Here is a 23,684-nt window from a genome sequence, read left to right as displayed (position 1 = left end):
TCGGCCAGTTCTTTATGGCCAGTCATAAGCCCCCTTTGGCTACAGGTAACGCAAGGTGTGGCCAGCCCAATTGTGGGTCCTGCAAATCTGGCCGGCTCAACTGTGGGTCCCGCCAGACCAGACTTTGCTATAGGATACTAGTGCAGACACTGGCATTGATGGAACCTACCCTGGGCCTCCATCCCTTGTCTTTGACCTTGGCAGTCATCCACCCAAGAGAGTCTCAAGAACACAAAAACAAAAACAACTTGCTCCGACTGGCAAGGCAGTTTAGCAGTACTGTGCTTGCTCAACGCCATTGTGCTTGCTCAACATGCACAACGCTCTGCCTTCAACTCCCAGCATTGCCTTGAATAAATAAACATAAGTGTCTCGAGTGTTCGTCTCTTAAAAAATAGTGTTCACTTAGAAAAACGACTTAGAAAGCCGCAGAGTCTTAGAGATTAAGATATAGCTTTTTGCATAGGACCCAAGTTTGATTCCCAGCACCGACGTAGGTGACCTGCTCTTCCAGCTCCAAGGAACCCTACTCCTCTGGCCCCCTTGAGCACCGGCATACACATACTATTAACAATTTTTTAAAAAGTGAATTAGGATGACTGTTAGTCTCTAACACATAAACTTGTCAAGAGGACGTTGAGGCAGCAGTTCGACGGGGTGCCAACTGGAAGGTGTGAGAAGTAACATCTTCAATCCGGATGCTCCTGCCTCTTTGATCTGGGAGGGCAGGACGTGGTGGGAGGTCTGCCTATAACCAGCCACGTCTCTGGGTTGCCCTGCCGCCGCCTGCCAGGCTTGGTGTGCCTCACACTGGGAAGCACCTGGGATGCCTGTTTGCCCCGGAAAGTTCTGGGGTACTGGAAAAGAAGCAACCAGTAGGCAGGTGGGACAAAAGTCCAATCCTGCGGTCTCTGAGCATGCTTAGTGCTGTCCGGTAGCAGGTTCAGACTCAGTCAGACTCAGAACCTGCTCAGTTCAGTGCTGGTCAACCTGGACGTGCTAGTGGAGGGATGAGCGGGACTCGTAGGTGGCTTCTGCGCATGCTCAGGGAGACGCTGGCTGGGCTCCAGTAGGGTAGCCTCTGGGCATGCTCAACACGGCGGGGCCGGATCCCGGCTAGTAGTTTTTGCGCATGCTCAGAGTGGTGCTGTCCGGGCCGGAGCGAGCAGGGGGCGGGTAGAGGCGGGGCCGAGGCGCCCTTATCCCCGGCGCGGGCGGCCGGGGTTCAGAGTGCGGGCCGCGGAGCGGGCAGCGCGGTCTCGTTATGGGTCCGCGCGCTAGGCCTGCGCGGGCGATGCCGTCCGGTCCTCCCTGACCCCTGACGCCTAGTGCCGCCGCCCCGATGGCCGCCGAGCCCCCTGCGCTGCGCCTGCGGCCGCCGGGGAGCGCCGGGGACAGCCCGCCAGTGCCGCGCCTGCTCGGAGGCTGCGTGCCGCTGTCGCATCAGGTGGCTGGCCACATGTACGGCAAGGACAAAGTGGGTGAGTGCAGCCTCGGGTCCCCTTCCCCGGTCTCCTCTGTACCCTGTCCGGGCAATCCCCGGCCTCCGCTGTACCCTGCACCGGCAGTCCTTGGCCTCCGCCGTCTCCAGCTTCGGTGGTCCTCAGTACTTGGATGTCGCCACCCCGACGGTCACCGGCCTCCACTGTCCCCACCCTGCAGTCCCAGGCCTCCGGATCGTGGTCTCAGCTGTCCCCACCCTGGTAGTCTCCAGCCTCCCATCCCGATCTCAGCTATCCAAGGCTCTTCTATTCCCTACCCGGCAGTCCCCGGCCTCCGCTGTACCCGACCCGGGCTGTCCCTAGCCTCAAGTCCCGCCGTCACAAGCTTCGCGTCCCCGGGGCTCGGAAGCCGGGAGCCCCCAGGAGCGGCCACAGGCTCCTGGTGGCGCGGAGAGGCGTGCCCCTTCGTCCCAGGGAAGGCGAGTGTTGATTGGAGAAGGCGTTGTTAGTAAAAATAAGGAACTTGGTTTTCTTGTCTGGACCGGGAAGTAAATTCTCCCTGGAGCTCAAGATCTGTTTATACCCGGGAGTAGTAATTGCAAAAAGGACCCAAATGCATATATACGATGCCAATCCGATGCTTTTCTGCTTAATGCAGCTGCATCGCTGGAGGGGAAGAAAAAAAACAAACTGCTGTATGTTTTTATACTTGCCTTGGCTCATCCGAGATCACTCCCTGTCCCTTGAGGAGGGTTCTCGTGTCTTTGATTGCGCTGGGAGGCGTGGTTCGGCAGTGCAGAACCTTGCCTCCTGGGTAGGCTACCCGCCCCGACAGTTACAGAGATCTGTACACATATAAAATATACATTCTTTTCTTGTTCATTTTTATAGACTGTTCCTTGGCATTTGTCATGTTGTTTGTGAATTCACGATTTATAGAGCAGCACAGGGTCTACTCCAGGGCAGAGACTGTGTAATTCATCCTGCTACTCACAGCGGGCCAGTGGGGGACCTATAAAGAATAGGATGGACTTGGGGCTCTTTTGATATCTGACCCAGAACAACCGTTAGAGACCGTTTGTGTTTTGCTGATAAAAGGGGTTCAGGTTTAGGCTGGTAAGGTAATACGGTTTCTTTTTCTTTCTTCGGCGGTATATAGGATTGATTTAAAGACCTCAGATAGGCTGGGTAAGAGCATTACCACTGACCTACATCCCCAGCTCTCCTTTTTCCTTTAAGACAGGGTTTCCCTAAGTGCGGCTTGGAACTCTCTGTACCCCAGGCGGGCTTTAAACTTTTGATCTTCCTGAGTCCCTGGAGGTATAGGCATGAACCCACAGGCTTTGCCAAGGTAGTGACACACCTGAAGTCTCATTGCTGACAGTGTCCTTAAAGCAGAAACCTGCACCCACTATATGATGTGGCTGTCAGAAGCAGCATACGGACAGACACGAGCTCTGCTACGTGCAGGAAATGTTGAAAGACGACGTCAGAGTTAAGGAACTACGCTTTTGAGGTTCTTGGCTAAGATATTTCCTCCTATGCATCATATCTGGAGTCCGCTCGCCCCGGAGGACAGGGTTTTTACAATGTAAAGGCAGAAGAAAGTGATTGTTTCCCTGGCCAGGGTCCTGGAGGTCTGCTTCTGTGCAAAGAACAGACCCAAATAAAGAGCATCTGTGACTGGCACTTGAGACTAGCACATGATGCTAGCAGCCTCTTTGGAGTCATTGGTGATTGATTACAAAGTCTCCTGAATGTGTCCGCATTATAGACAATGCTGAGGAGCTAATTTCTTAGCCGACATGCCTAATTGAAAGAATAATTGAGATTGCAAAGAAAGTTGTCCCCAATTTTAGTATTAAGATTTTTTTTTCAGTCTCACTAGATTCCTTTGACTAGGAGAGATCAAATTCTTCATGTTGTGCAGCAGTCTGCTGCTTGTTGCTCTGGGCTGTCAGACAGTTACCCTGTAGACCGCGCTGGTCATCTTCCCTGCTCATAAACAGACAGCGAAGTAGTCAGCAATTCAAAGGTCAGCTGTTTATTGTTGTTCCTCCAACGGCCACAGCTAGGTCACATAGTTGAGACCAGGGGTTCTCAACCTTGCTAATGCTGCGACTCTTTATCACAGTTCCCCGCGTTCTGATGACCTCCCCCCACAACCGTAAGATTACTTTTCTACTTCATAACTGTAACTTTGCCACCATTATGAATCATAATATAAACATCCGTGTTTTCCGATGGTCTTAGGCGACCCCTCTGAAAGATCTTGCGACGCACAGGTTGAGAACTGCTGGTTCAGACCCTGCTCTGCGCTGCCTTTGCTCTTGATAAACTTTTGAAGACATCTTGGGTGTTTGCATTTGTTACCATCTTTAACTGCATCACTCTTGCTATATAACTGGAGTTTTCATTTCAGAATTGATCTTTTTTTTTATTCTTTGTTTAGCTTTTTGTCCAGACCATTATCCAAAACATCTTGTAACCAACACTCTAAATAAAGATAAATATCCATAATCCATTTTTGGGGAATGTGAATGTAGTTTTCCAGGCTACTTACTACTGATTTGGGGGGGGGGGTACGCTGATAATCTTACGGGAACCTAAAGAAGATTTAGAATTATGATCAAGTCCTGACTGGAATATTCTGTGAGGCTTGATCATCTCAGCCAGCAGTCTTGAAACTGTTATGGATGCAGAACTCAGACATCTGGGCCATCCACTCCTATTGGAGATTTCTCAGGGCGGGGGGAGTCTTCCTTGATCAAACCTGATTTTTCTTAGCCCAGAATGAATCCACAGCCTCTCATTTCCTTTGGAAACAAAAACAAAATCTCTTCTCCAAAGTAACCTATCTTTTGACTTTAATTTTGAAGTCAAAGCATTTTCAAAATATGTATGTTCGATTAATCCAGCAACGTTTATATTCAAATGTCTTTTAGCAGCTGTTTCTCCTTCTTCAGCATTCAAACAATTCAAAGAGAACATAATAACATACAGTATCCAGATTCTCTGCGTGTTTTCCATCTTTATGTGGCTTTATTTTAAATTGTATTTCTTTTATTTTTACTTTTAATTTTTGGCTTTTTGAGACAGGGTTTCTCTGTTGATCTTTTGCTGTCCTGGAACTCATTCTGTAGATCGGGCTGTCCTTGAACTCAGAGATCTGCCTGCTTCTGCCTCCCAAGTGCTGGGATTAAAGGTGTGTGCCACCACACCCAACTACTTTTTTTCTTTCTTTTTAAAGGACTTTATCCTTTTTCTTTTCTCTCCCAAGCGTACATATATTTTTAAACACACTGTAAACCGTTTAGAGGTTTTCTTCATCTGAATCTATCTTTATGGTATATCTCTCTTTTTTTGGCCACATGAGTCTTTAATTTGCTAAGCGATATGGCCGTGGCTTTGATCCCTGGATCCACCCCATTCCTTAGCTTTCTGAGATTCTAGCCTCGTGGCAGAGGTACTGGTGGGAGCAAAGTTTATTGCCACAACTCTTGGAGTTTCAAGGTCCCTGCTACCACCAAGAAGCACGCTGTGGGCTATTCATGAACACCATTTAAGTGTTTGGTGGCAGAGCCTCTTAAAAGAGCTGCAAGGTTTCACAGCTAAAGCTGAGTCAAGGAAGCCTCTCTTAAATGATATGCGTGCTTGTCTCTAGCAAAGAGAGCCCACCCAAGGAACTGCTGAGATAATAAGCCGTGCTTAACTCTATTCTTTTCTGTCTAGAATTACTTCCCAAGCTCTCTCAGGCTTTATGTGGATGCAGTTGTCCACGTGGGCACCATTTGTTGACTGACGTTTCTGTCCTGCCCAGTCCTGCAGCCGTTAAGCCCCAAAGAAATACAAAGGTCTACTACATTAATTATAAACTGGTTGGCCTGTTAGCTTAGGCTTCTTATTAACTCTTTTTTTTTTTTTTTTTTTGTTTTTTGTTTTTGGAGACAGGGTTTCTCTGTGGCTTTGGAGCCTGTCCTGGCACTAGCTCTTGTAGACCAGGCTGGCCTCGAACTCACAGAGATCTGCCTGCCTCTGCCTCCCAAGTGCTGGGATTAAAGGTGCGCGCCACCACCGCTTGGCTCTCTTGTTAACTCTTATAACTTATATTAGCCCGTAATTCTTGTCTGTGTTAGCCACGTGGCTTGGTACCTTTTTTGGCGAGGCAGTCACATCTTGCTTCCTGTGTGTCTGGATGACGACTGCCTTAGGGTTGATCTTATCTCCAAAAATAAAAGAGTTGTTGATTTAATTAATTTTTTAAAAAATGAAAACCACAGAACTTAGAAGAACTCAAGCCCTTGAACAACAAGCATAGCCGAGGGAAGGCTGTTAGTATTTCTGACCCTGCTTTGGTGTGGTGTTCTTGACTGAGATCGTATCTCATCAAAGAACATTGAAAACTTAGCTCTCGGGATACAAAATATTTGGCTCCTGGAAATCATAAAAACAGCTCACAATCCTTTAGAAAAAGAAACAAGTGGTGCCCCTTACTCTGATTGTCCTAGGGTCAATCCCTGGTGGCAGCATTCTGCCTGTCCTTGGGCCATTGTTTTCGGGTACTCACTATACATGTAAATAGCATTCGGAACCTTCACACGAAGCTACAGTGGCACAGGCTCTCTTTTGGTCTGTCCTGTACCTTGTAGTAAACCATGTTCATTTGATGTATAGGTGTTCCTTGACTTGCGATGGGGGTACTAACCCTCACCAAACACACTGCTGCCTGGTGGCTGGTGGCCATCTGGGAGATTTCCATTGTCCCACTTCAGAGCGTCTCCTACAGAGTGCATGGATCTTTGCTTACCTGTTCCTCTCTTGCTGGATGCCCTTGATTTTGCTGTAACAGAAGATGCATTAGACATTCCTGGACATCATAGCTCACCTCGCACATGGTTGCACCGAAATGCAACAGCCACGTCGATGTAGATTCCCAGAGTTCTCAAATGTTTGTTTACGACCTCTTTAATGCTTTAGTATCTTATCACATACCACTAGTTTTACTTAGAGCCGGAACTGGCGCCTTGACCAAACTTAGTATGCAGAAGTGAGGCAGCTGGTGGGGGCAGTGAGGGTTAAGCTTACACCCCTGGTAGGGACCCTCACAGATATTCGGCATTGTTGGTCCTCTTGTTCTGAAGTTAGCACTAACCTCTGTAAAGGTTTCAAGAGAGCTGCAGGGACAGCAGAGAGAGGGAGGGAGGCATGTTGCCCAGTCTGTGTTCTCAGCTCCTCGCACGTGACTTTTTTTGCCCCTGAACTTTTCTGTAAGTAGGTTGCATATGTCCTGCCATTTCTGTAGTGACACTTCTGCGTGGATTCCCTAAGAACATCCATATTCTCTTCTGCAGCCGGGGGTCTATTTATGGCATGTGGGGATTTAACCGATACAGCTCCGTTGTTACAATCCTCATCCTCATTTAGACAAGTTTGAGTAAAATGATTTATCCCACCCGTGCTCCACGGGACAGCAGCCCTCCACCCTTACCACAGGCATTCCGTTATGTCAGCCGTGTTTGCTGCACAGCCTCACCCTTCCTCTTGAATGCTGTTGACACTGAAGAATACATGTTACGCCTTTCAGGAAATGCTGCCTCGTCTTGAATTTACGAAGGTTCCATAGAGTGGTGTAAATTTCTGACTGGGGCAGAATGCTCATCTGGAGACCCACGATAACAGTCTGACCTTTATTAGTGGTTAATTTTGATCATCTGGTTCTGGGATGGTCCGACTTCTCACCCCGTAGTTAGTATTTCTACCCTTGGAATGATGGGTAAGTCGTCTGTGATAGACACTTGAAGGCCGTGTGGGTATCTGGATCATCGTCAGACCTCACTCCTAGATTTTGATGTCTAGTGATGCTTTTGGTTTGAAGCAGACGGTTGTGAAACTACGATTTCCCCTTAGTTCTCCCATTGTCGTTAACAATCGCAGTTCTAAGAAATCACTTCCCTTTACTCCTCCACTTGTACATCGTTATTTATGACCCATCGGGACTCCGTCAGACCCAACCACAGAACTAGTTTTTCTTTGGCCATTGGGACTTTCTTTCTGTCCCAAGCTACTGTAGAATGACATCGGCCCTCCCTAGCTGTAGAATTAGCCTTTTGTTCAAGACGCCCTGGTTCCCTTTTTTAGTGGGAAATGCTGTTTCTGTTTTCTCCTCCTTCTCCAGTTCCTTGATTGAACTCAGGGCCACAGGGCCACTCTCCTGACCCAGAAAATGACCCTTGGAATCGAAGACTTGGGTGTTAGAGGTATTGGGGTGTCATTGCTGGCAGGCCCTTTGTGGATGCAGCTAATGCTGTGTAGATATTTTAGAAGTCACAACTGCATAACTACCGGGGGCCTTCCTTTTCTGGACTTTCAATTTGCCTTTCTCCTCTTCTCCAGTGAGAACCCTGACTCCCAGTGTTCTCAGTCTATTTGTTCTGTTGCATATTGACATAATTTTTAGAATTTTTATACCAAGATTTCAACAGAAAACAAACCTATAATAAGTAATTCAAGGTCAGGTTTTTTTTTTTTAGTTTATGGTTTATTTGTTATATTTATATGTATGTGTTTGTGCCTGCATGAGTTTAGATCTGCCACATTTGTGCGGTACCTGTGTAAACGAGAGGGCATTAGTCTCCTGTCATTGGAGTTACAGGTGATTGTGAATCACTTGATGTAGGTGCCGGGAACCGAACCTGTGTACCTTGTACAAGCAGTCAGCGCTCTAACCTTTAAGTCTTCTCTCCAGACCTATGGTCAGTATTCCTACACAGGGATTATAAGATTAGAAAATGCTCAAAGGGTTTTTGGAGGGGTTAGAATTTCAAATTGTCATTTCTTTCCCCTCCCTTTTATAGCAATATTTATTAGCACTCTACTTGGTTTTCTTTGTTTCTTCTTGAATTAGTTTCCCCATTCCCATTTTGTTGCAAAGGTCAAAACCATAGTTAGAAAGGGTTGGGTGGTCTGGTGCACGCCGTTAGATCCCAACACTAGGGAGGCAGAAGCAGACAGATCTCTGTGAGTTGGAGGCCAGCATGGTCTACAGAACAAATTCCAGAGCTAATCCTCTACCGTGCTCCTGAGCACTCTTCATAGGTAACATATTTCGATTATTTTCCTATGCATCCTTTCTGAGTCTCTTTAATAACACTTTTCCGTCCTCTGCCTGACACATAGGGTGTTGTGCCATAGATAACTTTCTGCAGGTGGCTTTAAATGTTCTCACCATCACCTAGAAATCAGTATGCTGTCTACCAGCAGACACAGCTTTTTTTTTTTTTTTTCCTTTGTAGCTCTCTGTGCCCTGGGGTGTGCGCAGACCACAGTTTATTCAGCCGGTCTCTTGGGTCTACTCTGGCTCACTGCTCAGTGCTGGGGAGTAGGCATCAGGATAACTGAGTAAGCACCCTACTTTCTATTTCAGGGCGAGCCCTTCATGTATTGTTCTGTTCTCTAACACAAGGAAGTCCATTCAGTTATCACTGGTGTTGGTGCTCTGTCATTTGGAGCAGGTTTTTTTTTTTTTTTTTTTTTGGTAGTGCTGGAGAATTGAACCTAGAATCTTTTGAACTAAGCACACACTCAACCATGGAGTTACATGCCCTGCCTATATGTTTTTGACCCTGAATTGATTTTATTTACTTATTTTGTGTGTGTGGGGGGGGAGGGTGGCAGGTAAATGTTCATGTGTGTGGCAGCCAGAGGTTTCTGTTGAGAGTGTCTTTGTCAGTCTTGCATTCATCCCTACCCTATGGGCATAAACGTGGTTATTTAGGGGGCAGTGTGGAGGGACATCACATCTATTAGTAAAACAATGTAATAACTGCCCTAGAGGACTATGAACTCCCCAGCCTGAACTAAGAGTACCAGGAATTAATTCCCTCCTTGGAGAAAGCCTTCAATGCACTGAGCAAACAAGTGGTTGATGACTTTCACCCCAGACTTGGCACATCTGTCTGACCAGTCAGTGTTGTTCCACACAGAGGCCCACCACCGAGTTAGACTGTGGTGGGCAGCTCTCCATGGCAGCCTGCCTAGCACCTCCTGGCTCCACTGAGGGCTGGCCGGGAAAGAGGAGGTTCTAGCCCATTTCTATCTCGATTTCTCTGTGTCCTACAGCGAGGGTATATGATGTCTTACAATCTAGCTGAGGACAGGTCACTCACGGGGCCAGGACCTTGGACTCTAGACTAATGGCCAGCAGACCCTCGTGGGAATCATGTACAATGTTTTATGTGGGCGCTGTGGGGTGTGTGTGGTCAGAATTCAAATCCTCGAAAAATCAAAAAAAAAAAAAAAAGAATTCAAATCCTCATGGTGGCCCAGCAAGCATTTTACTGACTGAGTCCTCTTCCCAGCCTACGTTTTATTTGCATGTATGTGTGGTGTATGTGCATCTACATTTGTGTGCGTGCGTGTGTGTGGTGCAGGCTTGTGGAGACCTGAAGTTGATATCATTTGTCTTCCTCTATGACTACTGTATTTATTAAGGTAGGGCCTCACGCTAAACCTGGAGCTCAGTGACTCTACTTGGGTTAGCCAGCTTGCATAGGCCTCTGTGGGCTCTGCCTCCCCGTTGGCAGCAACCATGCAAGAAAGTATGTGGGTTCAAGGCATCTAAACCTGGGCCCTCACGTGCACCGTGAATGCTTTATCCATTGAGCAACCCCCCCCACACACACACTTTATTTTATTTTTTAAAATGTATTTATTTAAATACTTATTGAAGCAGAGTCTTCTGTAGGCCAGCCTGGCCTGGATCTCACTGTGTGGCAGAGGGTGACTTTGGATTGATCCTCCTGCCTTCACCTCCCAAGTTCAGGATTTTAGGTGTGCGCCACCACACCAAACGTGACCTGTTGGCAGCATCTGAGGTGTGAGATTTTCACATACCTTTAAAGTGTCTGATTGTTTCATTATGATTCGGGTCAGAGACAGATTGCATAGTTCTGACCTGTGTGCTCAAGTGTTCTTGGATCATATGGCACAGGTGGTCAGTGGCAGTGCCATCACCATAACTTCGTTCACGTGGCTAAGTGCTGGCTGTTGGTATTTCCACCATGGAATTACCTTTTTTGCCATTGTAATTAAGTAACTTGGGAGGAATATTGAGTTTCATACACCCCTTTCCTTGCTTAAGTAATGTTGGAAGCATCCACTGAGAACTGCCAAGCTCCTGTTTCTGTCACTTGGAAGGCCATACCAGGAAACACTCCTGGGTTTCTCCAGTAGTTGGCGTTGTGCGCTGGGGACCCGCTTTTCTCCCCGTGCATTCTTTTTAGGTTGTACTAGGATGTCTCAATATTCAGTCAGCGGATATTACCCATATTGCTGCTGCTACTTTTAATCATCACCAAAATGCCACTCTCCTAAATTTGGACAGTGGCAGCTTCTGGAGGCTTGCTCCCCTGTCTCGTTGACATTTCCTGTTTTTAATTTTAAAGTGTCTTCTCTGCTTCTGGCATAAAAAATATGATGCATGCTTGTTTTGTGTCTTCCCTCTTGCTGGCCCGGAACTGGGAAAGAACTGTCTGTCTTTCAGAGATGAGCGGCGTTTCCAACCTGGATTCCAGATGTGCTCAGTGCTTGTGCATGGTTCTGCTTGTCCTTTGAGCAGCCTGAAGGAAGAGACCCATAATCTCATACTTCATGTACCGGGGTTCTGTGTGTTTACCTGCATGTATGTGTGTACATGAATGCACGCCCTGGGAACTGCAGGCAGGGCCCCGCCCATGCACGAGCATAAGCAGCCTCTCCCTGGGCCTAGGCCTGTATTTTGAGCTCAGCATCTTGGGGCTTTGTCTCCTATCTTCTCAAAGCATTATTGTGTTTACTCATTTGAAATCCTAAGTAAACAGCTGGAAAATTGTTCTCATATATGTATTGTTGCTGTATTAATGTTATCTGTTTTTTTGTTTGTTTTTTAAAACAGGGTCTTACCCTGTAGCTTAGGATGGCTTGGAGCGTCTGTGTGTCTGGGTTAGCCTAGAGCTCATATGGGCATAAGGCACTGCTCCTGGCTTTTGGCTTTTACCATTGTTTATTTTTCATTTTATTTTTATGAGGTCCCCCCACCCACTTTGTCTGTGTACCACTTTTATACCTCTTGGGCCCATGGGGACTAGAAGAGGGTTTCAGATCCTCTGGGACTGGAATTGCAGACTGTTGTGAGTCATGATGTGGGTGCTGGGAATAGAACCACAGATTTCTGGGAGAGTAGCAAGTGCTCTTAACTACTGAGCCATCTCTCTGGTACCTTTACCGTTTTTTTATGTTTGCAATATGGTTATTTACTTTTTAAAGATGGAATGCCGGGGCTGGAGAGATGGCTCAGCGGTTAAGAGCACTGGCTGCTCTTCCAGAGGTCCTGAGTTCAATTCCCAGCACCCACATGGTGGCTCACAACCTAGTGTGCAGGTATACATATAGAGCACTCATATACATAGAAAGTCTAAAAGAAAAGCAAGCACTATATTCATACCCATGATTAAAAAAAAAAAAAGGTGGAATGTCATATAACCCAGGCTGGCTTTGATTGCATTATGTAGGCAGGTGACCTTTAACTCCTGATACTCTTGTTAACTCCTGATACTCTTGTTTCCCGGTTTCTTCAACTGGGATTAAAAAGCCTGTGCCACCAGGCCTAATTTATGCAATGCTGGGGACTGGTCTCAGAGACTCTGGCAGCTAGGCAATCTCCATACCTGTGGAGCTATTTCCTGCCCTTGTGATGGTGTTTGTTTGAGATTATAGTCTATGCTTTTTTTTTTTTTTGCCATCTTTGTTGGAGCTTTTATTTATTTATTTATTTATTTTTGCTTTTTTTTCGAGACAGAGTTTCTCTGTGGCTTTGGAGCCTGTCCTGGAACTAGCTCTGTAGACCAGGCTGGTCTGGAACTCACAGAGATCCGCCTGCCTCTGTCTCCCGAGTGCTGGGATTAAAGGCATGCGCCACCATCGCCCGGCTGTTGCAGCTTTTCGAAATCACATTTACACTATTTCATATACAGCAGTGGTTCTCAACCTTCCTAATGCTGCGACCCTTTACTACAGTTCCTCATGTTGTGGTGATCCCATCCATAAAATTATTTCGTTACTACTTCATAACTATAATTTTGCTACTGTTATGAATTGGGATGTATGTATCTGATATGCAAGATATCTGGTATGCAGCCCCCCCCAAGGGCTTGGTACCCACAGGTTGAGAACTGCTGATACAGAGACTAGACTATAGAGAACAATAGCATTTGGGAGGCTGCGGCAGGAGGATCAAGGCCGGCATGGGATGGATATTACATTCTAAGTCATTCTTAGCTAAACAACCTCTCATCATAACCCTCTCAGACCGACCTCAAAACAAACAAACAAAAAAAGCTGAGAAAGATACTATCTTATTTCCTGAGAAATTAGATGAGATTACAATTGCTATATTTGTTTGTTTGATTTTGTTGTGTTGGGAACAGTCACTAGGAGGCCATTTTGGCTGCCTTTGGATGGCTTCCTACAGCACCACCCACTCTTGCAATGCTGAAGACTGAATCCAGGCCACATGTTTTCAATGCAATGCAGGGACATCTCCTGTCTCAGCAGCCCCTGTCTCAGCCCTGGCTCCTAGGTTTGTTTCTTTCTGTGTCAGTTTTAACAAAGGACATTTCAAAGAATTTGCTGATGGGACCCTTGTGAGTCTCTCCTTCTCCTCTGACTGTTCATTTATTTTCTAATAATGATATGTTTCCTTCTTTTCCATGATCTGTTCAGCCAGGTGCTTACCCGTTTTCTAGAAAAGCCACTTTTGATTTCACTGGTTCTTGTCTGTTGTCTTTTGACAAAATTGTTTATCGAGACATGGTCTTACTGAATCTCTCAGGTTGATCTTTTACTCCTGACCTTCCTCCCTTGCTTTGGGAGTGGAGGATCACCATGCCCAGTGTTTGTTTTTATAGAATAGGCTTTTTGTTCATATTATGTGAAGTTAATACATCTTTCATTTTTTAACATATTACGTGTGGTTCCTCTTCCTAAATGATAGAAATATTTAATGCTTTCTTTTTACATTTATTTATTTGGTGGTGGTAGGAGATGGGAAGGTGCCCGTGTGGAGGTCAGCTGATAACTCATGGAATGTTCTTTCTTCCATCACGTGGTTTACAGGGATTGTACTCAGGTCCTTAGGTTTGGCAGCAAGTGCCCATATCCACCGAGTCTTCCCCCAGCGGCGCCAACAGAAAGATTTAAAGCCACACTTTTCACTGTGCGTGGCCCTGTGCAAACTTGCGTGTGCTGTGTTCTCGCTGTCAGGTGGAGACTTTCTCATTGCTCCTGCGGTTTGAGCCGTGTGTAACTACAGCGGTGCTGTTTATTTTCCTGTTAGTTAGCATTTCCCCGCAAGTCTTGCTATTGCTGCTGTGGTTTGAGGACATCTTCTGCAGGATTCCAATCCTTGCAGATTTGGGACTTGGTAAATAGAAATGCTTGAACGGCTTGTGTGTTCTGCTGGCTGCAGTTTTTCCTGCTGTCCTGTCTTCCAGACGACCTGAATATGCAGGGATTTTCTACCTCAGTTGGGACTGTAGCCACAAGGTGCGAGCTGCATACAGCTTCTCTACTGTATAAACTGGCCCATGTTTTGCTGTTCAGGTTTTATATATCATTACAATGGCTTCTCCACCAAGTACCCAGAAAGTCCTGGTGAATTTGTGTATTGTTTCAGTTGTCACTTTGGCTCCTTGTATCCTGAAACTGTATTAAACTTTGTTACACATCTGTAATTTTGTATCTTAATCAACTGGTCTTGTCTTTATGAAACGTCTTTCTTAAATATGAAAAGACTTTTTTTCCTCGAGGCTGGAGAGATTGCTCAGTGGTTAAGATTGATTTCTCAGTACTCGCTTGAGTCAGTTCACAGCTGCTGTTAAGTCCTGCTCCAGAGGATCTGATGCCTGATTCTGGACTCTCCAGGTGTCTACAGATGTCCACCCCATCCCCCACCCCCTCAGGCACATACGTGTGCCGAAACACACATATACACACATTTAAGAAGATTGAAATCAAAGTTCCTTCTCTTGGAACTTGCCGTGTGATGTGCTGTTTGTGCAATCATAGTCCAGCTATGACTGGAGTTTGCTAGTCCTGCCTCCCTCCCATCCTTCCCTTCCCATTGAAAGGCTCAACAGAGCCTCACACTGGGCAAGTACTGTGCCCATGGGGTATGTTCCCAGCTCCTCTCTCTTTCTTTTCCTCTCTCTCTCTTCCTTCCTCCCTTTCTCTCTCTCTCTCTCCCCTCTTTCTCTTTCTTCTCTTTCTCCTTTCCTCCTTCCCTCCCTCCCTCCCTCCCTCCCTTTCTTTCTTTTTCTTTTTTCTTATAACCCATCTTTGTCTTTGTGTGTGGAAGTTTGATTTTTCCCCCCATGTATTTAGGATCCTAGTTGTCTTTGTCTGGATAATTTTTTTTAAATTTATTTTAGAACATCTTTGTCTTGGTATATTTCTATGATCTCTCATTTTAAACAATTTTAACATTTAAATAACTTCATTATTTTTAAATACCACATTTATAATACTTACCTTAAGTAGAATATGCATTTGTTTTAGTATGTGCTTGTTTTCTGTGGTGCAGTTTTATTTCTGATAATGAAAGGATTACGTGTTAGCCACCCATCAGAGAAAGATATAAAAGCCATCTAGAAGCTAGAGGTGGTGGTGCACACCTTTCATACCAGGACCCAGGAGACAGAGGTAGGTAGGTCACTTGAGTTACAGGCCAGCCAGGGCCTGTCTCAAAAAATAAAAACACACATACACAAAAAAGATCCTAATATATGTTTATGATAATTTCTGGAAGGATGAAAAATATAAAGATGAAAATTGAAATTACGTAGAATGTTCCCTTTATATAAACTTGTTTTGTCAATACGTGGTTGTTATTTTTGTTTGTTTGTTTTGTTTTTTTGAGACAGGAAGGGTCTCACTCTGGAGCTTTGGTAGGCCAGCCTGACCTTGAACTTGAAATCTGTGCCTGCCTCTGCTTCAGGGTACTGGGATTAAAGGCTTGTGCCTCTGGACCTGGCTTCCGTTCACAGAAATTCTAACAGGATGTTACAATCTTTCTGAATGCTTGCTGAAGTGTTGAGTTTGTGCAACAGCGATTATTGTGGAAAGAGACACAAGCATTGAACTTCACTCACCTAGGACTGGGATTATGACAACTTGGTTATGTTGTAGGGCTCAGTGGTCTGTTCCTGTGTGGTCTTGGATCCAGTCTACTACTCCACCCAGCTGGTTGCAGTTGCCTGATTGGCTGCTTGTAAATACGGTGGGAAGCTCCTGGTTGGGCAGACCGGGCACCTGCCATGAGAGGCAAGGGGCAGGTATGCTGTGCTCCTGGCTCTTGATGCCTCAGTTTTCCCCTCTGGGATTCAACCCAGGCGTCTGTCTATGCATCTGTCGTTCTCCATAGCTGCGGGAGTGGAGGGCATGCTCGCCCTAAATTCCCTTGTTCAGAAACAGCTTTCCCTCCAGTCATTTTTAGCTATGTTAGAGTAATCCTGACTTCTCTGAACCTTCTCAACAGCCAAGAGTTCGCTTACAACTTACTGTCTCTTTCCTTCTGTCCTGGTGTCTAGATTTTAGACTTCTGCTTTGGTTCCTTAAATTATGTGTTTTTGCCATTGTCAAGTTCACGTCATAGTAGGAAGTGGTGGTGCATCCATTAATCCCAGCACTAGGGAGGCAGTGGAAGGCGGGTCTCTCTGAGTTCAAGGCCAGCCTGGTCTACAGAGTGAGTTCCAGTACAACCAAAGCTATTATTACACAGAGACAAAGAAACCATGTCTGAAAAAAACCAAGAGAGAGAGAGAGAGAAAAGCAAACAGCAATAATGAAAAAGTTAATGTCACTTGGCAAAAAGAAGTATAGATACAAGTGGAGTATCTTGTAAAACTCTAAGTAGACTTTTGTCCCAATTGTCATGTTCTGTGGCATCCCAGCAGATGAAGACTGAAGATTTCAATATGTAATGAGTGCTGGTAGGGAATGGGTTGTGCCAGTGCTGGTGTGCCTATGGTGACTTGGAAAAAGACTCTGGTGTTGCACGGACAGATTATAAAAAGGCATCTCTGGCTGCTTCAGCCTGGGACTTTGCACAGCTGTGCACAGTACATCTGAGCTGGGAAGATGAGAGGATTATAAAACATTGCCAAATATGAAATTCGTATATGGCTACTGTAAACACACATTTTTTCTTGTTTATAAAAATGGGCTGGATTTGTGTTACTGCTTTTGTTTTCTTTTACTTAATCATAACATATCATAGAAAATCTATTACTGAGAAGTTTCTAGAAAATCCAGGGGCCGTGAGAGACTCTCACTAAGGGGAAAGAATGGAAGATAATAAAGCTTAAATGTGTGCAGGTCTCTCTTTGTAACAAGTTTGAAAATGTTGGTTGACTGTTAAAACTTCTGTAACAAGTAACAGGAAACCTTCCCATTTATGAAGGCCTATGTTCCCTGTGAAGCAGGGCACCATAAGCAAAGCATTGACCTTCGCCTGATTTCTGTTGCACAGGCATACTCCAACACCCAGACGGTACCGTTCTGAAACAGCTACAGCCGCCGCCGCGGGGCCCCCGAGAGCTGGAATTTTATACTATGGTAAGTGGTGCAAGATGCTTTGCTGTCTTACGTGCTCTTCAGTGTTCTGCGGTGACTCAGAGTGAGTGAGAAACGTGTTTGACAGCATGCCCCGGGTCCCCGCGTAACAGACAAGCTTCGTGCTTTGTGGAAACGGTTTATCTCCCAGGGTTTCTGCTGCAGCCTGGTATTTTCTGTTGTTTCACATCCTAAAGATTCTTATTCTGAGTCACTGAGTTGATTTCAATCAACTGGTCGTGACCCACACACGATCTGAAAAACACGTAACAGAGAGTTGGTCGCTCTCAGAAATGCTAAGTTGGTGCTTTATTGCAGCTTCTTAGAGACTTGTTTGTTGCGCCTTGTGAGGCAGGGTCTCAGTGTATCACAGGCTGGCGGAACACTCACGGTGCCTGTGCCTCAGCCTTTCCAGCGCTGTGTGCCACCATGCCCCGCCTCTTCGAGTCTTCAGTGTTTCTATGCGCTGTGGGAGAAGGACTCATTCCTGATACCTAATTCATCATATGATGCAGAATATTTTTAGTGTGTTCACAGTGTTCCATGACCACCAGTTATTTCTTAACTTCAAAACATTTTAACCACATGGCTCCCCCTTCCCTGCCCATCAGCCACAGATCCACATTTTCCTCCATGTGCTTGCTGGCATCTGTGTGGTTTTCCTTGGGTGACGCTTGCTCAGATATTTCCCCCATTTTGCAGTTGAAGTGTGTGTGAAAAGTTCAATTCCATCCTTACAGTAGTACATAGTGGATATAAGCCCCTGGCCAAACACCCACTTGTAGGCGTCCGCTGACATTCTGTAGCTGTCTCTTCACTGTCTTGGTAGTGTCCTTTCAAACACAAAGTCATGAACTTCAGTGAGACCCAGCTTATATCTGCTTTCTCTGGTTGCTCTTTTGAAAAGGGGTCTCATTGCATAGTGTAGTAATTTACTAGGAAGCTCAGGGCGGCCTCCGACTTGCTGCAGTCTTCCTCAGTTTCCCAAGTACTGCAATTACAGGTGTGCACCCCCACACCCAACTATAATTGGTGGTGTTTGGGCTTATATTGATTTTTTTTCATCCTGATTAAGAGAGCAGGAAGGTGCCTCCCTCCGCCCCACTGGGAGCTCCTTTACCCTCTGTTGTGTCTCTGACCCTATGAAAGCAGCCTTCCATGTCACGCACACCCAACACAAGGAGTGGGCAGTTAGGTGGTGTGCCCACTGACTAGGGGCAGCCGCAACAAATAACACAAGTTATTGTCTGGCTTGAAATAGAGAAGTAAAGTTTTTCACACTCGGCCTCCTGGTCAGGCATTTCTCTCAAAGGCCTCTCCCTTTCCTGTCCATGGGCTGTCTCCTCAGCCCTTCCTCTGTGGGTTTGTGTCCTAGCATACTTCCTGAAAACACCCTCAGCATGACAAACCCTGCCGTCTCCAGATGTGTCCCCATCTGGGACACTGGGGTTGGGTCATGGCTCACCCTGTAAGGGATCGATTCCCCAGCAGTGCAGATTTGTTTCCGTGCCTCCTGAGCGGCACGACAAGATCCTGGGCTTGAAGATGGACCTAGAGCTCTGTGCTCCAGTCTTCGGGTTAGCGTGTGCGTGACTGTCACCCATGAATGGCGTTAGAGTGTGAGAGACCCACGCAGATGAAACATGGTTCGCTCACTTAGTAGTCGGCATTTCTCGGTAGGTTTCTGGTAGAAAGACAATAATTTACTTTCTTTCCCCTTCCTCTTAGCTATGAAGTGTTCAGCTCCTGGTCAATGAAATGCTATCTTATACGTCTCCTAAAAGTTAACTGTAGCTTCATTTTAACCTATGTAGTGTGCTCACACATAGAATCATGGTCGTTTAGATGTATGTTAAAACTGGCTCTCAAAGTTTGAAATGAATAAAACTTGCCTCATAGATATAAAATAGATAATATGTAAAATATTTAATTTAGTGAGAAAGCCAGACAAGTGTTACAAATGAGCCTGGCAAGATGGCTGAGCCCTTAAGGGAGCTTGTCTCTAGGTCTGATAACCTGGATTTGATTGGAATCTACATAGTGGAAGGAAAGAATTGATGTCCTTAAGTTGTCCTCTACACACACACTAAATGAACGAAATACTTGAAAATAATTTATTTGTAAAAAATACAAATAAAAATGGCTTAAAAAGTTAGTCAAGTTGCCCCCTCACCCCCCACACCAGAATTTACTGTCCTGTGTTCATAGAATTATTGTGAATTTGGCATCAGTTATACACAACTCACAGTGGCCAAGAGTTGAAGTATGTTGACAGGTAGGACATCACCAGGAGACTTTGGGGATCACCAGGTCAGTGTGCTGTAAGTAGCTGGTTATTATTACAAACCCGTGCTGGGTGATTACGAGTCTGTTATACTTGTTGTTCCTGAGGGGTCACGGAAATCTGACCAGCTCTGCCCCTCTGTTCAGGTTTACGCCGCTGACTGTGCCGATGCTGTTCTCCTGGAGCTGCGGAAACACCTGCCCAAATACTACGGCGTCTGGTCCCCTCCCACCGCTCCAAACGGTAATGCGCTTTAAGTACATTTCGCGCTTTACTTCCCAAGCTTGGCTTTACGAAGGGTCTGTGTAAAGGCTGTGCAACACGGAGCGAGTGTGCTTCTCTTGCCTGCCCTCCCTAAACAAACTCACTGACACTTTCATCTTTTTATCATCATTTTCTTGAAGGACGTGTTACACATTAACTGATTAATCTGCTACAATTGCACGAGTCCATCTTAGTACTGTACTAATTTGCAAAAGTCCGTTTCTTATCTAAAGCATAAAACATTAAGAACCCACACAGAAGCGCCTCGTTGGCTTAGCTTCTGTCTCCTGCCTTGCACCCAACCTGCAGGTTTTGATTTTCAGTCCTTTAGAAAACCCTGGGAAGTTTCACAGCGGAGAGACGAGACCTTGTGCATCTGTCTCACCTGGAGGCTGGTGACGTGTTCAGTTCATCAAAGCTTCAGGCTTTGCTGGTGCGGGTCTTGGACCACATTGTAACACTGTTTGGGCTTTGGTCCCTAACTTGGTGTGTCAGATGTCACTCCTGGGGTGTCTTGGGCTCCTCTGTCTGGAAACTCCTAACTGAGCAGTGATCAGTCTAGGGCTGAGCCTAGACTGGCAGCCCTAAATAAACATGGGGTACTTAGGAACCGCCTGCCCTTCACTATCTTAGAGCAGGCAAATGAGCTGAGGCTCTGTGGTGTTCAGGGTGACTGCCGCTTACTTGAAGTGCTCAGGTCTAGCAGTGTTTCCAGTCTGGGTAATGAGATTCTCGGCTGAACAAGTTCCTCAGTCGGGTCTGGAGAGATGGCTCAGAGGTTAAGAGCACTGGATATTCTTGGATTCAGTTCTTAGCACCCTCAAGGTGGCTTCTAACTGTAACTCCAGGGAATGCGAGACCTCTCCTGACTTTGCAGGCATCAGTACACACCTGGGGCTTATGCATACTTGCAGACAAAACAGTCATACACAAAATAAAAAGAAATTTTTAAAAAGAATATTTTCTGAGAAGAGTCTTTGGAGAACATGATGGCTATGGCAAAGATATACATAAACATGCATCATACATGTGTGTGCATGCACGTGTCTGTGTGTTTGCGTGCACACACACATCTGCATGCATTTTTCTTTTCTTTTCTTTCTTTTTTTTTTTTTTTTTTTTTGGAGATAGGGTATTTCTACATAGCTCTGGCTGTCCTGGAATTCACTATGCAGACAAGGCAGCCTGGAACTCACAGAGAGCCACCTGCCTCTGCCTCCAGAGTGCTGGCATTAAAGGCGTTCCCCACCATGCCCAGCCATTTTCTGTTTTGCCATCATCACTTTGCTGTGGATGAAGCGTATTAGGAAAGAAACGCAGCATCAGAGAAGCGGTTGTCGCGTCTGGTGCAGTCTTTTCTTCTCTCACGACCGAAACTAATCCTTAAGGCTTTCTTCAGTGGGAGCAAAGGAGGGAGGCACCGGTGGGGTTGGCAGCAGCATGAGCAGGTGTGTCTGTGTGGGAAGTGGGGAGACTGGAGACTGGGAAAATACATCACGATGGGTGAGCACCTGCAAGAGCCCGCTTGAGCCTGCATCAGATTGCATTTTGCCGTCTTAGCTCTTTTCAGCTCGAGATAAAAATCAATATGTAATAAATAGATGTTCTCGTTAATGTTTAACCGTGGGCCAAGGTTTAAGATTAGCTTCAGGGTGGAGGGCATCTTTTATCAAGTGGCTGCCTGAGTTGTGATTATGCCTTTTTATTTTGTGGTTATTACGTTGTATTTGTCTTCCTGGGCAGGGGAAGAGTTTGCTCCAGGGAATTAGCCTGCGTTTGTATTTATTCTGGATGCTGCAGTTCAGCTCGCACGCCTGGTGACCTAGCATGGGTTTTAATACCCGTCAGTCATGCTCATCTTTAATCCTTAGTGTGTCCTTGCAGCCCAGTGCTCAGTGAGTACCAGGCCCTGTTACAGATAGGATGTTACTTCTGTGCCTCAGGAGCAGCTCTGGAGGGCAAGGCTTATTAAATGCTGCTGCCCGTGTGCCTCAGGGCAGTGCCTTATCGTGTGAGGTACTTCTGGGACTGTCCCCACATGTCCTCAGCACTCTGGAACATGAAGCCTCTATTTCATGGTGGGCCTGTGCTCTATATATACCATTGAAGTACATGCTAGGACGACACAGACTAACTCATGACATGGTGGAGCTGCCATTCGTTTCTGTGCATGCCCCTAGCCCTTCCTCTCTCTGCCTTTGTCCCCACCAAAGGGATCACTCACTTCTCACAAAGGGAATGCCATGTTGTTGCATGAACCAAAGATCCAAGAATTGTCACAAGCAGACCACCTCTGAATCCTAGCTCCAAGCTCTCCTCAGATGTTGTCCCAGTGCGGTGACTGTGGTTGGGGTCTGGGTTTCAGATCATGACAGGAGCACTTCTGAGGTCTGTGGGCAGCACTGGAGTTGTAGTGCTCCGTGCCGCACAGTAACATTGGTGACACACCTCAGGGTGTACTAACTGGAGGCCAGCCCCACACCCCTACTTCCTATATGTCAGGAATCTCTTCCATTCAGTTCACAGTTCAGTATAATGGTTCCATGGGGGAAACACCATTCCACCCTGGACCCACAGGGGCCTCCACGAGGAGACATCTTTTGTTACGGATGTGCTGTTGACTCAGAAGAAGGTCCTGTCGACATGCCTTTGATCCTTCCAGACTGAGTTCAAGACTGATCTACTTTGACTTGCGCTTTTTTCTACTTACTGAAAGGATTTGCTAGTGACATTTTTCAAAGTGAAGCAGTCTTCAGGTTGGTAGACATGACAGCTGTCAGTCTCACAGTCTGGCACTCAGGTTATGGCCCGTTCTCTTACTTCTCTCTGTCAAAAGCTGTGTTAAGCCACTCACGACGCGCACCAGTTCCTTCCTAAGGACACTTGTGTTCTTTTCTTACTGTGTGTTTTGGGACAAGCTATGTACGGATAACCACGATGCCCAGGCTGTCTTTAGTCTACAGTGTCCCTGCTTCAGCCTCCACTGCTGAGATGACAGGCACGCATTCCCAGAGGCCTAGACCTCTGCATGCCTAAAGCAGGCTTGGATGCTTGGTTTTTACAACTTTGAAGAAAAGATACACATGAGAGCCTTAGCTGTGCGGTATTTCACTCGTCTAGTCTCAGCCCTGGGAAGGCTAAAGTGGGGAGTGCTGTGAGTTCAAGGCCAGCCTAGGAAGACTCTGTCTCAAAGCATCAGAAAAGAAAAAGGGAGGGAGATATCGTTCTGATTTCCGTGTGTGTGTGTGTGTGTGTGTGTGTGTGTGTGTGTGTGTAAAGGCCAGGGAACAGAAAGGGAACACCTAGTTCATCCTCAGAAGACCTTCACTCATTTTCATGTTAAATGCCAGTTGTCTAGCAGTGATGTTATCCCAAGCATAGACACATGAGAACCAGGTACGTTAAAGAAACGTGCACTTGGCTATTTGAGCTAAGCGCAAAGTAGAACCATGGCGTTTGGGTCCTACTTATTGAAGACATGACTGAATCTGTTATAGTATAAGGCGGGCTGGGTCCATAGTGTCCAGTGCCGTGGGAATGGATGGGAAAGGCGACGCCCATGTTTTGTAGGCCTTCACTCTATGGGAGGAGAAGAAAGAACAAAGAGGGATTTCTAAGTTGGGTTTGCAGGTCATTGTCTAAATTCTCAAGAGACACGCATTTGACACACAGAAATTAGCCTTGCACTGAGATGTGTGCGTGCCTCCCAGCTGACAGGATACACTCATACCCAGCCTGACTTCAGTGTGACTCAGTATGACATCATCTCCAAGTTAAGGATGATATCGCTGCGATTCTGGGTATCTCCGTGTTAAGGTCCTTCTTTACTATTGACGCTCATCAACACTGTAATGAGGGCCACGCTATCCTTTCCCAGATTCTCCATACTGTGCTTGTCTTTTCAGACACAGAAGCTTGGCTGTGTCCAGCTGAGCTTTGTCCACTTGTCCTTTGCTATTTAGGCCTGCGCTGGTGCTGTGTCCAGGCCTGTTGTCAAGGTGCCTGGGCAGCTTGTTTCAGGTTCGGGCTCCTAGGCTGCCTGTAGTGCT

The 23,684-nt window shown here is 46.2% G+C and overlaps 1 protein-coding gene across 1 annotated transcript in view; it reads left to right on the top strand.

The window, feature by feature from the left end:
• Positions 1-754: 754 nt before the first annotated feature.
• Positions 755-23,684, top strand: part of Ipmk (inositol polyphosphate multikinase) — a 34,364-nt gene continuing 11,434 nt past the window's right edge. The window contains exons 1-3 of the mRNA XM_041655358.1: positions 755-1,481; positions 17,005-17,090; positions 19,518-19,614. Of these exons, the coding sequence (XP_041511292.1) occupies positions 1,343-1,481; positions 17,005-17,090; positions 19,518-19,614 (322 nt within the window). The 5' untranslated portion in view covers positions 755-1,342. The remainder of the gene's footprint in view (positions 1,482-17,004; positions 17,091-19,517; positions 19,615-23,684) is intronic.

The sequence above is a fragment of the Microtus oregoni genome, unplaced genomic scaffold (assembly GCF_018167655.1).
Source record: "Microtus oregoni isolate MIOR12 unplaced genomic scaffold, Mior012 000007F_ref0000211, whole genome shotgun sequence".
Classification (NCBI taxonomy): Eukaryota; Metazoa; Chordata; class Mammalia; order Rodentia; family Cricetidae; genus Microtus; species Microtus oregoni.
The sequence above is the reverse complement of the archived record's forward strand: the minus strand, read 5'-3'. Positions and strand labels throughout refer to the sequence as shown.